General features: G+C 35.6%; 1 protein-coding gene across 1 annotated transcript in view; it reads left to right on the top strand.

The window, feature by feature from the left end:
- The window catches only part of FAM107B (family with sequence similarity 107 member B), a 138,698-nt gene extending 132,868 nt beyond the window's left edge, over positions 1-5,830 (top strand). Inside the window, exon 4 of the mRNA XM_053716496.1 lies at positions 2,577-5,830. Within this exon, the coding sequence (XP_053572471.1) occupies positions 2,577-2,693 (117 nt within the window). The 3' untranslated portion in view covers positions 2,694-5,830. The remainder of the gene's footprint in view (positions 1-2,576) is intronic.
- Positions 5,831-12,925: the final 7,095 nt, after the last annotated feature.

The following is a 12,925-nucleotide window of genomic DNA, read 5'->3' as shown; positions in this document are numbered from 1 at the left end:
AACCACTGATATTAAGCTCGGACACAGTAATATAGAGCCATTTAAACATAGTTCTCCTATATGATAAGCTCCACTACGAGGATTGAAGGGCTCCAACTCACCTCTCTTCTGCTACAGTGCCACCCTCTCAGAAAGCCGAACTTTTAGACTCCACCAACTCTGGATCATTTCAGGCTCAACGGCTGCATCGGCATGTACACTTTGCACTTACTATTGATCCACAGATCGTCTCCAATGCGTCGGTTACTTCCAGGTTTGTCACTGGCCAAACAGGGATAAGCTAAATTAACTCATAGTGTGTGTGTCCACCACTGTTTAACTCTGGATACAATGTTTTGCCGATAGCTGATTCACTGTAGTTACCAGTCCCAGGTAACCAACGAAACAGGATAAAAGGGAACTCCTTGTAGTCCACAAAAGTAATGTGAATAAAAAAATATTTAAACCTGGATTCAAAAGTATATAAAGTAAAAATCTTTATTCCAACAAGCTAAAAATATTACAGAAACAGAGTGACAAACTCTTACGCGTTTCGGCTGGAACAATATTCATAGACCACACAACACTAATTAGTGTGATCTTAAAAAGAAAGCCTAGTAAGGCTATTGGTTAATGGTGAAAGTGAAACACACCCATTTTAACCCATAAACTCATTTAGCACAGTTGAAGCCTGTAATATTTCATCAAAATGAATTAACATGTTTTTCTAAGGCAAGAAAACATTTGTTGTTAATCTTAATGTATAAAAATGGAGACTTATAGTGTATATCAAAAATAGGATCATAATGCATAAAAATATTAATACATAAGAATGATGAAGTCACAATGTTTTGTTTGCTCTTTTTTTTCATATTTTTTGTTTGTACTTCTGTATATAATAATACAGTTGGTTGCAAATATGCACAAATTATCGACATTAATAAACAGAAAACTGGATACTAAATAAACAAATGCAGAACATATGTGATTAATAAGGCATATATGTGCACAAATCTACACTTAGTCGTTCACACAGGTACGTACCAAATGTGTTCAGATTGGTTAGCGGCGTCACAAAAAACTACAGTTTTGGCTACTCAAATGTGGATCCCCCATACAAAACAAATTTTTTTTTTTTTTTTAAATTCTCCACCTATGATTTTTTTTTTTTTAATCTCCCTGATCAATATAGCGCTCGTGTGCAAAGTTTAATCCTGCCAGTGGATTGCTGCCCGCCAGAGGCGTACTGTGGGCAACAGGGGCGTATATGTATGTCCCTATCCGCCCTTGCTTGATGAGTCTCGCCCTAAGGATCATATCTATCCACAAAAACATTAGGCACATTTCAAAATGGTATAATAGCTAGTGTTAGACATTTTTATATATGCTCTTGGCATTGGTATAACACTAAATATGTCTTATTCCCAAAATGAATGATGGTTATCTATTGCACAGCCTATTGATATTATGTCATTTTCTGTAACTGTATTAGAACAAGCAACATGATCCCTGACTAAGTATTTATAATGAAAAATATATCTCCATTATACTCTAAGATCAATACTCTGAATTCAGAAACCTAATTGTACAAATCTGTTATTTCCAATGGTTTATTGAGTTAAATCCATAGTAGGAGAGTGTATTGTTATGGGCATAGGGTCCAATTTCATTGTTGCCATGGTGACCTAGTGCCTGAGATTTGTTGAACTCTGCTTTAGCAATAACACACTAAAGATACAGAATGAATATCTATATGTTGGATTTGCAGCACGTCCTATAAGCACGAGGAACAAAGCAGATTCTAGAAAACAAAATATCAGAAGGTTTTAACTCGCATCAGCATTTTTTTTAAATAAACTTTTTTTAATTAATTACTTTAACATAGCGGTGCAATATTTGTGCTTGGCTTATAATATTAAAGATACAGTAAAGTCAAAATTAAACTCTTATGATTCAGATAGACCAGGGGTTTTGCAAACCTGTCCTTAGGCCTCCCTAACAGGCCATATTTTCAGGATTATCTTGGTTGAGCAGGTTAATAACCATCTTCACTAATCAGCTGATTATTTATTTATCCTGTGCTTCAGTTTAAATAGCCTCAAAATCTGGCCCCTGAGACAGAGCATGCAGTTTTAAACAGCTTTTCAATTTACTTCTGTTATCTAATTTTATTCTCTTGAAATCCTTTGATGAGAAGCATACTTAGGTAGGCTAAGGAGTGCTTTGTTGAAGGAGCAGCAATGAAGCAAATTTTGATAAAAGTAAATTGTAAAACTGAAATTGTATGCACTCTCTAAATCATGAAAGAAAAATATTGGTTTTCATGTCCCATTAATAGTGACACCTGTAATATAGCTTGGGGTCTTCGGATAGCCATCTTGTCACCCTAGGTCAAAGTGTCATTTAACTTTAGAAGAACTTCTTGTCACTTTCTTACTATACTATTAAATAAATATCTGTTTAACTTGATAGACCAATAATTGTGTTTGTTTTCCAGCTTTCAATTTAATTGGCAACGGGAATGAAAACATGTGTCACTTGATTGTATTACGTGAACAATTATCTTGTTTGTTGACCATCTCTCTATTTTATTACAGATGGAAATGGGGAAACATAAGATCGAAGAGGAACAGGAAAATAAGCCAGAGTTCATTAAGGTCAAAAGCAATCTCAGGAGAATGAACCAGGAAATATCAGATGCCAAAAATTCATAGACGCAACAATTTCCAGATTTTTCTGTAGAAATATATATTTTTACAGGTCGTTGTGTGAAATGGACATTTAGATGGGGGACTTCCTTGCTTGGCATCACCAGAGTGAACATTTTATCCTTTGACATCCTAAAAACTTTATGGCTGCGGAAGATGTTTGATAAGACTGGATATTGTGACCTTGATTCAGAGCAGTCGTCTAACAAAGTGACCTTTTTTTTTTTTCGGCTGGTGATCCACTGGACAAAGTAGACATCCCAGGCTCCAATAACTGGATCAGGGGTTAATGGGTTAATGCAAACTAATTTTTTTTTAATCTATTTTTGCAGGGTTGTATAAAACATGCTGGAAGTCTTCACTGTGCTGTAAAATAGTTTTTATTTGTTTTTATAAGCAATTTAAACGCAGAGTACTTGTGTAATTACATTTTCCTCCTGTAAATGTAAGACAAATGGCAGTTAGACTGATATAATTCTGCTACACTGGCTTCATGTTAAGGATGTGGAAATTATTTACTTCAACTGTGATAATATATGCCTGGACTGCAAATCATGCTGCTATTTAGAGATGCAATGCTAGGTTTCCAATTTTTTTTCACATTTTATATTATATGACTGTCATTTATTGAAGCATACAAAGAGTTAATTGTTTGTCTTAGGTCAAATAACTTTGTATTCCTTTTTTCCCTTGAAGAAGTTTGACATAAAATGACGTTATATTAGTCTTTCCACACTTTCTGAATTTAAAAAACCTCAAACAGGGCCATTCATCTAGCTATCAGAACAGAAGCTTTTGTAATTGGTGGACTAAAGTCCAAAATTATAATAAATTCTTTTTTTTTATGTTATACTTCATCTTTGGCCGTTACTATTGGTAACAATGTTAATTATCTGATCCTATTTATTTTCAATTTGATATCTCCAATAATGGGTTATATATAACTCCTATCAATATAGGATTCTCAAATTTATTTTTACCTTGCGTTCACTACTTTTTTATAATGCGAGTTGCATTTATATTGAGTGTTACCGACCGAATAATTCAGAAAACTGTTTTGGGCTATTACAAAGTAATTGCATGGCTCTGTCTGATGCTGAATATAACTGTGCATTTAATTATAGTTTTATATCAGATTGAACTCTGTAATATAATGAGTCTTCATAGAATGACTTGTTCATGATTTTATCTATATATGTTTATTGTTTAACACTTGAACTTTGTCTGTTAAGCTATTGGTAATGAGAAACTTTTCTGTGTTATGTAATCTGTTGAACATTCTTCCTTCCCCATATTTTAGTGCCATATATGTTTGGGTTGGGATGGATTGCAATGAAATTTCTGTCATTTAGAAATTGTCATATTTCAGTATTATTTTCAGGTTAAAGGCAACACTTAAATAAGATCATGGATAATGCAATGCAGAATGGTAACAGACTACACTTCCCATTATGCTCCCGGGAGCCTTTATCTGTTATGAGTGGAGCTTTTGAAAAATGAATAATACAGGGTTGCTTTGGGAAGTAGTGTAGCCATAAAAGTAGCATTTTTCAATACACATTTAAAGGACATAGCTGTATGGTAGCCTTGCTTATCCAATCATAGAACGAATGCCATATGTACATTTAATTTCTAGCATAACAGAGAGCATATTCCTTTTATAACCAGTTTATTATTTGTAGATGACAAGACTTCATTCTGGGACTTTTTTTTTTGCCTTTGATTAAATAATTTTAAGGGATTCCAGTAGTTGGAGGAAAATTTAAAATATTAAACGGTTAACAAAAGAACCTGTTCAAGTATTTAGGAGATAGATATATATATTAATAACCTAAAACTTCATTATGTTTCTTTTCCTTTCTTGTTTGTTTTATAATAGACAGAATAAAGATTTTATATTTTAAAATAGTTTTTATTATTTAAAAATGGTGTGTGTGTGTATATATGTGTGTGTGTGTATATATAGATATACACACACACACACATATATATAAACATTTTAACCCTCTAGCGGCTTAAAACATGTTGGGGTTGGTTAATATATGATGCTAAGATGACCCCAATGCTATTAAATGATCATATTAAAGGACTTATGTTTTTTTTTAATGTGCTCAAGTCTCTCTCTAAGATATACCCTAGCTTTGTAACCATTTATTTTTCTCCTCTATCAAACCAAAATATAAATATGCGGCACTGTGTAATGTTGGAGCATACTTGTAGTCCAGCATTTGTTTTTTTTAAAGCTTTTATTAAAGAAAAATAAATCTGTTCTGATATTTACTTGAAAGAATCACCTGGTGTTTTTCATAATTACTTGGTAAACAACCATAATGATGAGTTGGCAGCTCTATAAAATGTTCATTATTTCATATAACACATTAAATGTGATATTTTTCATCCGTATAATTTGTATTGTAACTTGTGTTTCACAAAACGGCAAATGCCACAGACACAGAAGTGAAAATATTATTTATACAATTTCTATATATTCAACCTAAATGCAAAAATGGCCTTTTACAGTATAAAATGTTATAAAATGTGGCCTTCTCTGTGTAAAATTTAACAAGGAAATATGCTGGCATGTATGTGCCCTACTTGGGGTTAGCTTGCAATCATCACAGTATCCTGCAGAAGGCGCAGTGCAAGTGCTTTCATCCCGTGCAAGTGCAGTCATAACCTTTTCACTTATTTTCACTGGTCATTTTACTTTTTTTTTTTCTTCTCAGGGAAGAGACCACTTTAGATTAACTTTATTGCCTTTTTTTTTTGTGAAATCTCAGTTGCAAACAAGAAAATGCTAGAAACCTAAGTTACATTCCTTTGTAAACTATCCAGAATTTGTTGGACTTCCCTCTTATTGCAGGTCAATTCTGAAATATATTTTTATTATATTGTGGGCATAAAACTAATGTACACCTTTTTAATTTTTATTTTAATATTTATATCCTTTACTTTGATAGGAATCTGATTTTTTATTTTCCATGACATTCTTTTGCAGGCTGTTCTCTACCACTTTTATATAAAGGGAGCCTTTTTGTTTTCATTATATAAATACTGATTTTATATTTGCATTTGTATAGTTATTGAGAAGGGAACCTTTAAACCAATTCTGTGCTTAATAAATTTACATGCTGAGCTATGCAGTTTTATGTGTGAAAATTTCTTTTTTTTTATCAACTAATGTAAAGTTTTAAACTACCTATCTTTATTAAATAGCAATGTGGTTGTTGTTTTTTTGTTTAGATTATTGACTTTAACTGGATTATAGTATTGAATTTCGAAGAAGGAGCATTCAAGATTAAAAATATCATTCAAAATGGTGTCTAAAATATAGCAAATGATGCTGAGTGTGTGAAAAGTTCCACAGACAGTTTGTCACCTCTATGACTAAAAACAAACACCTAATTAAAGGGATAGTTTACAATAGAATTTGTATTGTTTTAAAAGATAGATAATCCCTTTATTACCCATTCCCCAGTTTTGCATAACTAAGTTATATTAATATACTTTTTACCTCTGCGATTACTTTGTATCTAAGAACCTTCTGACAGCCCCCGATCACATGACTGTGACTATTATCTATTGACTTGCATTTAGCATTGTGTTGTGCTAAATCTTAAATAACTTTCTGTGCCTGAACACAGTGTTATCTATTTGGCCCACGTGTACTTTCACTCTCTGTGTTCAAAAGCAATTTAAAAAGCTTGTGATAAGAGGCAGCCCTCAATGGCTTAGGAATTGGTATACGAGTCTGTCTAGGCTTAAAGGGACACTGAACCCAAATTTTTTCTTTCGGGATTCAGATAGAGCATGCAATTTTAAACAACTTTCTAATTTACTCCTATTATCAAATTTTTCTTCTTTCTTTTGCTATCTTTATTTGAAAAAGAAGGCATCTAAGCTTTTTTTTATTTGTTCAGAACTCTGGACAGCACTTTTTTATTGGTGGATGAATTTATCCACCAATCAGCAAGAACAACCCAGGTTGTTCACCAAAAATGGGCCGGCATCTAAACTTACATTCTTGCATTTAAAATAAAGATACCAAGAGAATAAAGGAAATTTGATAATAGGAGTAAATTAGAAAGTTGCTTAAAATTTCATTCTCTATCTGAATCACAAAAGAAAAAAATCTAGGTTCAGTGTCCCTTTAACCCCTTAACGACCAAGGACGTACGCCACACGTCCTCTAAAAAAATACACTTAATGACCGAGGACGTGTGGCGTACGTCCTTGGTCTGGAAAGCAGCTGGAAGCGATCCTGCTCGCTTCCAGCTGCTTTCCGGTTATTGCAGTGATGCCTCGATATGGAGGCATCCTGCAATAACCCCCCTTGGCCATCCGATGCAGAGAGAGCCACTCTGTGGCCCTCTCTGCACCGGACATCGATGGCCGGTATCGTTGGTGGGTGGGAGCTTACGTGGGAGGCGGGTGGGCGGCCATCGATGTTGTGTATGGAGTGGAGGGGGGCGGGATCGGGGGCGGGATCCACGGGGGCGCGCACGGGAGCGCGCGCGTGCACGGGGGTTGGAGGGCGGGCGCGTGCACGGGGCGGGAGCGGGTGGGAACCGCTACACTACAGAAAAACATAGTAAAAAGTATTCAAAAAAAATAAAGTTTAAACTTTAAAAAATATAATCTCAGGGATCTGGAAGGGGTGGGGGGTTGGTCTTGGTGGGGGGTAAAGCTACACTACAGAAAATTGCTTTTTTTTAATAAAATGGCACTTTGTTTGCAAAACTGGGTACTGGCAGACAGCTGCCAGTACCCAAGATGGCGCCCATTAAGGCAGAGGGGAAGGGTTAGAGAGCTGTTAGGTGGGGGATCAGTGAGGTTGGGGTCTAAGGGGGGATCATACACATCAGCATATGTAAATATGCTTTTTTTTTAAAAAAAAAAAATGGCCAAATACCTTTTATTTTAGTACTGGCAGAGTTTCTGCCAGTACTTAAGATGGCGGGGACAATTGTGGGGTGGGGGAGGGAAGAGAGCTGTTTGGGAGGGATCAGGGGGTCTGATGTTTCAGGTGGGAGGCTGAGCTCTACACTAAAGATAAAATTAACCCTGCAAGCTCCCTACAAGCTACATAATTAACCCCTTCACTGCTAGCCATAATACACGTGTGATGCGCAGCGGCATTTAGAGGCCTTCTAATTACCAAAAAGCAATGCCAAAGCCATATATGTCTGCTATTTCTGAACAAAGGGGATCCCAGAGAAGCATTTACAACCATTTGTGCCATAATTGCACAAGCTGTTTGTAAATAATTTCAGTGAGAAACCTAAAATTGAGAAAAATTTAACTTTTTTTTTAATTTGATCGCATTTGGCGGTGAAATGGTGGCATAAAATATACCAAAATTGGCCTAGATCAATACTTGGGGTTGTCTACTACACTACACTAAAGCTAAAACTATCCCAAAAAGCTCCCTACATGCTCCCTAATTAACCCCTTCACTGCTGGGCATAATACACGTGTGGTGCGCAGTGGCATTTAGCGGCCTTCTAATTACCAAAAAGCAACGCCAAAGTCATATATGTCTGCTATTTCTGAACAAAGGGGATCCCAGATAAGAATTTACAACAATTTATGCCATAATTGCACAAGCTGTTTGTAAATAATTTAAGTTAGAAACCAAAAGTTTGTGAAAAAATTTGTGAAAAGTGAACGATTTTTTGTATTTGATTGCATTTGGCGGTGAAATGGTGGCATGAAATATACCAAAATGGGCCTAGATCAATACTTTGGGTTGTCTACTAAAAAAAAATATATACATGTCAATGGATATTCAGAGATTCCTGAAAGATATCAGTGTTCTAATGTAACTAGCGCTAATTTTGAAAAGAAATGGTTTGGAAATAGCAAAGTGCTACTTGTATTTATGGCCCTATAGTTTACAAAAAAAGCAAAGAACATGTTAACATTGGGTATTTCTAAATTCAGGACAAAATTTAGAAACTATTTAGCATGGGTGTTTTTTTGTGGTTGTAGATGTGTAACAGATTTTGGGGGTCAAAGTTAGAAAAAGTGTGTTTTTTTCCATTTTTTCCTCATATTTTATAATTTTTTTTATAGTAAATTATAAGATATGATGAAAATAATGGTATCTTTAGAAAGTCCATTTAATGGCGAGAAAAACGGTATATAATATGTGTGGGTACAGTAAATGAGTAAGAGGAAAATTACAGCTAAACACAAACACCTAAAAAATGTAAAAATAGCCTTGGTCCCAAACGGACAGAAAATGGAAAAGTGCTGTGGTCATTAAGGGGTTAATATCAACTAAGAATACCAAGAGAAAAAAGCAAATTTTGATGATAAAAGTAAATTGGAAAGTTGATTAAAATTAAAAGTCCTATCTGAATAATGAAAGTTTAATTTTGACTAGACTGTCCCTTTTTAAGGAGGTATCGAGCAATGAATATATAAAATATGCTGTAGGTTTCATGGTAAAGACAAACAGGGGAGCCATAATATGCTCTATTAAAATAAATGGCTTTGAAACTTGTAAAACTAACAGGTAGCCGTAGCATAGAATGCTTATAGTCTTCTTGTGGATCATATGGCTATTCTTGGACCTATAATAACATTAAAACTAAAAGCAAAGGAGGATATTAAGCAGGGCTAGGGGTCACTAGCTTCCTTGACTGCAATAAGGAACATTAAATACAAAGCCTGTATGTTGGTAAAGATATATGGTAACAATCTGTAAGCATTACACCCACATGATTAGCTGTTAGAATAAGTACACACAATCATAGCATTATTGTGGGTAATGTTCTAGAGGAGCTTTAACAATTTGATTAAAGGGACAGTATACACTCATTTTCATATAACTGCATGTAATAGACACTACTATAAAGAATAAGATGCACAGATACTGATATAAAAATCCAGTATAAAATGGTTTAAAAACTTACTTAGAAGCTTTCAGTTTAGCTCTGTAGAAAAGGTAGTAGGAAAGCCCACTGCAAGTGGGAAATAAGACACTCCCCCCCTCCCCCTTCTTTTGCATATGAAAAGACCCTTTACACAAACAGAATCAAGCTGGAGAAGGTAGCTGACGGTATTCAAATAAAACTTTGGGGCTTGGTTAGGAGTCTGAAAATCAGAGCAATGTTATTTAAAAATAAGCAAAAATATACATTTAAAAAAAATAAAAACTTTATGGGCTTTATAAATAGATCATCTACAAAACATTTATGCAAAGGAAAAAATTAGTGTATAATGGCCCTTTAAATGCTCCAGTTTGATTACTAAGTTCTCTAGTACATATCTGAACAAGTGGTTAATGTCAGGTTGCAAGATTTTTACGGAAAAATAAGGAAAGAAGAAAAAGCCTTATGCTGCCCTGGCCACAGACAACAACTCTGCAAATTAAACTGTAGGATACAGAAGAATCCAAAGAAGGCTATCCAGTGTACTAGTATACATATCCATTCTAAATACATAATAAGAAAATAAAACCTAAAAAGCAGAAATTTCTATTCTTGGTCTATAACAATACTTACCAGGTGAGATACCATCAACTCGGGCATGGAAAGAACTAACCTCCCCCTCTTTTTACCTGTATAACCCTTTACCTGAACAACCTCCTTCATTACAAGTTTTGGACAACATAGGTTAAGAGATCGTAACAAAAGGGTGGGAACCATAGTAAATGTTTTTCTAGGTTATAGGCCAAGATATAGAAAGTTCTATTTTTGTTTTAATTTCTTATCTTGGCACCCTATCCAATACTTACCAAGTGAGAGAATGCTAAGCAATATGTAAAGGAAATAAGAGTTGGGAAAGAAAAACACAAACTACAGTATCTTTAATGCACACATTTAAATGTATTAAACAGAGCTCAAGATCGTCCTTCCAAACTTCTCATAGGATGACTAAAGAATTTAATTTGTAATGTGGAATAAAATTGTGCGGAGTCTTCCATAAAGTATCCTGTCAAATATCTGAGATGGATGCATCATTCTGAAATACCCAGGATGTGTAAACGTCCCTAGTGGAGTGCGTCCTGAGTCCAGATCGTACTGGAGAAGAACTTGATTTATAAACCTTGGCAATACATTGCATGATTCAAGAAGATAGGAAAAGTTTGGCACTGGCAAAATCTACTGTTTCCATGGGGGATAACAATCAATCTGTGTCTATAATTTCTATAGTTCTGTCCACATAGTAGAGAGGGGAACAAACTCGATCTAAGGTATAAAATAGTTTCCGATCCATCAGCTTTGAAGAGGAAGAAGTGGGAATGGATTAATAGACCTCCTCTGACTGCTGTCTCAGACCACCATGATTGAAAATGAAAGGATTCTTTAGATAGTTAACAAATGTGATGGGAGTAGCGCTAAAAAGCTTGAGTATGATGATTTAAAAGATTATTTAAAGGAACAGTCAACACCAAAATTTTTGTTGCTTAAAAAGAAAGATAATCCCTTTATTGCCTATTCCCCAATTTTGCATAACCAACACTGTTAGAGAAATACACGTTTTACCTCTGATTACCTTGTATCTAAGCCTCTGCAAACTGCCCCCTTCTTTCAGTTGTTTTGACAGACTTGCATTTTAGCCAATCAGTGCTCACTCCAGGTTAACTTCACGTGCATGAGCTCAATGTTATATATATATATATATAAAACACATTTACTAATGCCCTCTAGAGGTCAAAATGCATTCAGATTAGAGGCGGTCTTCAAGGTCTAAGAAATTAGCATATGAACCTCCTAGGTTTAGCTTTCAACTAAGAATACCAAGAGAAGAAAGCAAAATTATTGATAAAAGTAAATTTGAAAGTTGTTTAAATTTATATTCCCTAATTAAACCATGAAAGTTTTTTTTGTGCTTGACTGTCCCAGTGTCAGGCCAGTGTACAATAAGGCCAAATATGATAAAAACAAATATACAAAGTATTTATATATTATCCTAGCATAAAAGCATTTACATAGGTCTGATGCACAAAAAATATGTTTATACACACAAAAAAGACAGTGTGTGCTATATTACTGAAAAAAGAAGAAAACAAAAAATATATAAATTATATATTGTGTCTGTCAGGTTAGGAAATGTCCAGAAGAAGACCCAAATGCTAGGGCGAACTTAAACAACACCCTTGCACTCTGAGTTTAATCCAGGACGTGACCCCACGACAACCTCTAAAAAAAACAATGTACTCACGATATGGAGCAGAGTTAGCCTGAGTCCAAAGTAATTCAAGATATCAGCCAAATAGGCTTCTGAGTAAGGAACTGGTTTCAGGAAAGGTCTTCCACAGAATCAGGAGAGCAGGGATAGTCCACTTATACTCAGACAGAGGAAGGGTAAAACAAGAAACAGTTAATAATGCAGGAGTAGGTAACTTGTTATCAGGCAGTTTGAGGGTTAACACTGTGTAGTCAGTCCTTGCAGAGTTTGGCAACAGGTTATCGGGCAGTTTGAGGGTTAATACTGAATAGTCAGTACTTGCAGATTTAGACAACATGATATCAGGTAGTTTGAAGGTTAACACAGATTAATCAGTACTTGCAGAGATTGGCAACAGGATATCAAAGAGTTTGAAGGTTTACACTGAATAAACAGTACTTGCAGAGGTTGGCAACAGGTTATCAGGAAGTTTGAGGGTTAACCCAGCATAGTCAGTCTTTGCAGAGTTTGGCAACAGAAAATCAGCAGTTAGAGAGTTTCCACAGCAAAGTCCTCACAGGAGCCACAAAGAGGAACAAACAAACGGGCACTGAAGAAACAGGAAGCCCGGAATAAAAAGCTTGGTAGTGACATCATCAGGAAGGGTCGGCTCAGACTACCTGCCAATCAAGCACACAGAGAGGACCGCCGGAGCTTCCCAACAGCCGAGCGTGACAGTGTCCTTTCTTCCCAGTTGGGTAGGTAAGAAATGTGTCCTTCCATGTGGATAGAGGAGATAAAGTATGTATGTATGTATATACAAAACACGGAAGGGAACTGCACTCTCATACCGGACCGGGTACACATCCAATGACCCTGCAACATGCTCAGCCCTGGGTGCCACTGGCACTCACAGGAAGCTGGGCTGTCCCCAGAGCCACAAGCAGTTAACCCCAGACAGGTCTGGGTGCAAGAACCATAGGGAAAATTACAAAACAAATTAATACAACACACAGAGAAAACCCAGCACTCACTTACAAGCTCTCAGCTAAAATTTAAAAGCAAAAATGGAAAGGTTAGTCACCGCATCTGGCCAAATGGGACAAGCTCAGGTACCA

The sequence above is a fragment of the Bombina bombina genome, chromosome 6, assembly GCF_027579735.1.
Source record: "Bombina bombina isolate aBomBom1 chromosome 6, aBomBom1.pri, whole genome shotgun sequence".
Lineage (NCBI taxonomy): Eukaryota > Metazoa > Chordata > Amphibia > Anura > Bombinatoridae > Bombina > Bombina bombina.
This window is presented reverse-complemented; position numbering and strand designations above follow the sequence as displayed.